Genomic DNA, 4,806 nt, shown 5'->3' on the forward strand with positions numbered 1-4,806 from the left:
TTTTCCTATTCCAACGCTGCCAACACAAACTGCATAAACTTTGATTACCAAACGATCTTGGAAATGTATTTAAAAGCAGCCAATGTGAAAAACTTACCAAAGTTTGTCCGGTTCGTTGAACCATATTTGAATCATTTTCAGTCCGATGTATTTAAATCTGGTTGAATCTTGAGATCGGATAGTAAATGAATGAATTGAATAAAAACTGACAATGACACAGTTGATCATATCTTAAAAATGCAGCTGTATTTACAGTGGAGAAAGTTACAGCACGTTATATAGCCTGTATACAAGTTAGAATATTTTTTCAACAGAAACATTTAAAAAAAAAAAAAAAAATTTTTTAAAAGCACCAGAGAATTCTACAAGTGATCATTTAAAAAATCCTGAGAGAAATCGGTCCATTTCTCATACACTCACTCTAAAAGTACATCCCCTGCTGGTAAAGTACATTTGTGTTGTGGCTTTAATTTACTAAAGCCACACACACACAAACACACACACACACACACACACACACACACACACACACACACACACACACACACACACCAGTCACCAGTACCATGTGACCTGAATGGAGAGCTCCATGATCATGTGGCAAATGCTTGAATGAATCTGTCTGATCAATAAGAAGTGAAGTCTGGAGAGGAAAAAAAAAAAAAAAGATCATACAAAACAAATGAATTATTGCATTAAAATAACAATTACAGACAACAGACATATTGGGAGCTGCACCCTGAGACTGAAACTAAAGTTCATAAGAATTAACAATCTGTTTTACCAGGTACACACACACGATTATAACTCATTTTCTTGTACATTCCAGTTAAAATGCTCATTCCTTTCGCCAAAATTGGTGACTACTTTACAATATATTACAAAAAACATCAGGTTAAAAATGTGATTTAAGAAAGCCATATAAAAACAAAACTGCTGGTTTGTTTAACAGTGATTTAAAGTAAAACCTCCTCGATGGATCAGCATCAGCATCAGTATCGCCTCCAGCGTCCGTCTCTTGACTCTCTGCGCCTGTCAGGTGGATAATCTCGGTTTCGGGCTCCTCCGCGGTCGTCGTGCTGGTAGAAGTCGCTTCTCTGGCCGTCTCTCCGGTGCCGCTCGCTGCTCCCGTGCCGCTGCTCTCGGCCATAGTGGCTACCGCCGTCTTGTTGGTGGGCGGGGCGCTGGCTCCATTGGGCGGGGCTGTCTTTTTGCCAGGGGCTACTGGAGCCACCTCTGAACTGTTGCTGCTGCTGCATGCCGAGCTGAAACGAACCGGCCAACTGCTGCACCTGCTGCATCTGAACCTGCCACATGTTGTTCATCTGTGGAAAAGGAAGAGCATCACTTATGAATAGCTTTAAAACCTCAAGGAACCGAATTAAAACATGTTTTAAGACTAATGAAAGGTGGTAGGTATTTGTTATACTACAATGCTGCCAAATGCTTGATTCTGATTGGTCAAAGGGTTTGATTTATTTTCTATAGCAGAATAGCAGAAAATATCTCCGATACTAGCTGCAACTGCATGCACATTTAGCAGACGCTCCACGTCATCAGTGAGAAAATATTTAACGGCTTTGGAAGGAGTCTCCGGTATCAGTGATTAGTAAACGTTTACCAACATGAAAAGCTGATCCAAGAGAGAAATAAATCGAGGCTGGTGAAGGATCAACTGTTCATAACTGCTATAAATTAAGTCAGAACATTACCTAACTCGATGTGGCATTCTGTAATTAATAAAAAATATATTAAAAAAAGTATAGGAATTAAATTAAAAACATATAAAAACCCTTCAGATTTGTTTGCTTTGACAGCATGCCCCGTCCTGTTTTATTCGTTATGAGAACAACTGCCAATGGTGAAATGAACACTAACTGCTGGATTGTGTGAAAAATTAAATAAATCCAGATTTGAATACTTCACAGACATTTCGCAGATTAAGTTATATAATCAAAGATTTTTTTGCTTCTCCATTGTGTTTTCAGAGTTAATCCTTGAAATACCCAGTGAAGCCTACGAGATCAGCATTTTACCATTTTAAACCAGCAGCGATTGATCCGTTCTTGACAGATCTAATCAAGCCGTAACACGCTCTTCAGTGACATTCGAAGAAGAAGCAGCATTTAGGTCGTAGACATGACATATCGCTCACCATCACTTGCTTCTGAAGACTGTCTGGTGAAGAGAAAGACCTCTGCAAGCTCTGAGGAGGAGAGTACGATGGAGAGCTCATCTGATCAGGAGTCCTGTCATACCTGCGTGTGGCACATCAGATAAAAATCAATCCAAATGGAAGCACTGCAGAGTGTTGCTTATTTGATCCAGATGTGATTGGTGAAGGATACCTAGCACTACGGTGAGTGGGTGTATTAGCTGGACTGGGGTTCTGAGAGTTCGCAGGGCTATTTCCTTCCTGATTAATATGACTGCTGCCTGTCACACAACCAAAACACCCGCCCAAAAAAATTAAAATATTAAAAGATATAATATTTTAAGAGACCAAGAAGAAGCCATGAGAAGTTTCCTACCTGCTCTGTACTGCAAGTTAAGCTGCCTTCCGTAAAGTCGGATGCCGCTAAGCAGGTGCATGCTATAAGGGACAGAAACGTCATGTTTAAAGTTCACAAAGGCGAACTGTTTCGAATTCCCGTCGTTGTCCTTCGGGATTTTTACTTTGATCACAGGCCCAGCCTGCAACAGAAAACGCACAACACAAAGACAGATTAAATACAGGGATGTAGTAAAGAAAACCACGAATCGGAAGAGCAGTCCAACAGCTATACATTATTTTAAACAGTGAAATGTTTTGATTTGCTGTTGCTTAGAGTTTCAAAACTAGGACCCATGAGTAGATGTTACGTTTAACTGAACAGAATCAAACTGCATCAAGTGATGAACCAAATCATATTAAATAAGTAATAAGTATTGAATCATTACTAAACCGTATCGTTTTTGTGTCCTAAAGCAAACTATGTTGCGAGATGTGTATTACTATTTAAACATTAGTAATACTTAAAACTCATATAAATAAATTATAGTTGATTCGTCAGTGAGCCAATCCTTGAAAGGCACTTGGAAGACTACCAGCCAATCCCGTGATGGAACCGGGGTACTACTAGCCTATCACTGCACAGGAGGCGGGATTTACATAAATAAATGTGGGAACTAATAGCGGAAATTTTCCTCGTACATAGACCAGTTTCGATTTATTGGGAACCCACGTGTCAGTGATGAAAACAAAACCCAGGCCTGCCTAAAAATACATCAATATCTCATTATTTACGTCGGCTAACATTAGCTAGATACAAACAACCAATAATACTAACTAGAAGTATTAGATAGCTTTGTAACTAGCTACATAAACCCGACAGTGAGTTTAAACAAGTACTAGCGTTACAACCCAATTATTACACCAAATACACACAAGAAACACACCCGTATAGGCTCATAATCCAAATATTTCATATTTGTTAGTCATAATTGCCGTCTTTAAGTGTTTGAGGTTAGCTGTTAAGCAACACAACATGCTAACAGGCTAACAGGCTAAAACAAAATAACCGTTAACTTGCCTGTAAAAACAGTTCAAACAAAAGTTCTTCTGTGACTTGAGAGTCCAAGTTGCCCACAAATAGAGTCCGGTCTGCTTCGTCTGCTATGCCCATATTTTTGTACGCGTTTACAGCCCGAATTTTCTACGAAGTACCCACGACACAATGTTTATCTACAGGCTATTGCCGTAAAAAGAGCGAAGCCTGCCGTATGTCGACCCTTACTGCTGTGCTAAGCTGCCGCTTTGCGACATTACTGATTAATTCTCCTCCTGGCCTCATGAAGGCGCTGTTTCACACGATATGATTTATCAGATCCTGTTTAACACGATGTTGATGTCTGAAGAGCAAAAGACAGCAGATATATTCTATATTTATTCATTCAGTTAGTGATTATGAACAAACAGAGGAATCTTATATATATATATATATATATATATATATATATATATATATATATATATATAAAATGACCAATTTTATTATTTTACCTCTGCTATCCTAAAAGGGGATATACATTTCTTCATTATTAATGATTGTTGTCAATACTAATTGACTAACTGACAAGCAAATGATTTCTGCATGTTTTAGGATTCTTTTAAAGTTTCATTCATCCATTCATCCATCCAATCATTCATCCATCCACCCATTCATTCATTCATCTATCCATTAAATTGCTGAATTATTTTCACATCTTATAAGGCAGTTTGAAATTATTAAATGTGACATCACAATTTAACTAATGAAAACGAATCACTATGTAACAATTTGTTCATATCTGTGATGCTAATTTGCAAATGTATTCATATTAAGTCTAATTAAATTATTAGCAAGCATCTTATGAAATGTAATAATACCACCTAACAATTAAACAAACCTAGAAAAAAAAATATATATATATATATATATATATATATATATATATATACACACACACATTATATATATTAAGATTTAAAGCATTAAAATGAAAAGAAACTGTTACCTAGTCTCTTCTCAACATGTATTAATGGTTAATATGTTAATTAGTACATTGATTAATATGCTCATGAATGTGATTAGTTTTAAAAGTCATTTCAAATTGCATATTTCAAATTTCATATTTTCTTCCTTATAAATTGACCAATTTGTTTATTATGAAAAAAATATTACTTATCATTAGTATGGTTAATATATATATATATATATATATATATATATATATATATATATATATATATATATATATATAATGTTAATTAATAAAATCCACAAA

At 36.2% G+C, this 4,806-nt stretch overlaps 1 protein-coding gene across 1 annotated transcript; it reads right to left on the reverse strand.

The window, feature by feature from the left end:
• Positions 1 to 224: 224 nt before the first annotated feature.
• On the reverse strand, positions 225 to 3,805 carry rbm7 (RNA binding motif protein 7). Its single transcript, XM_053623576.1, has 6 exons — positions 3,573 to 3,805; positions 2,532 to 2,694; positions 2,349 to 2,436; positions 2,156 to 2,258; positions 969 to 1,325; positions 225 to 643 (listed from the first exon to the last, which is right to left on the reverse strand). Exons 1-5 carry the CDS (start codon positions 3,663 to 3,665, stop codon positions 993 to 995), a joined length of 780 nt encoding a protein of 259 aa, XP_053479551.1. The 5' UTR covers positions 3,666 to 3,805; the 3' UTR covers positions 225 to 643; positions 969 to 992.
• Positions 3,806 to 4,806: the final 1,001 nt, after the last annotated feature.

Source organism: Ictalurus furcatus, chromosome 4 (genome assembly GCF_023375685.1).
Source record: "Ictalurus furcatus strain D&B chromosome 4, Billie_1.0, whole genome shotgun sequence".
Taxonomy (NCBI): domain Eukaryota; kingdom Metazoa; phylum Chordata; class Actinopteri; order Siluriformes; family Ictaluridae; genus Ictalurus; species Ictalurus furcatus.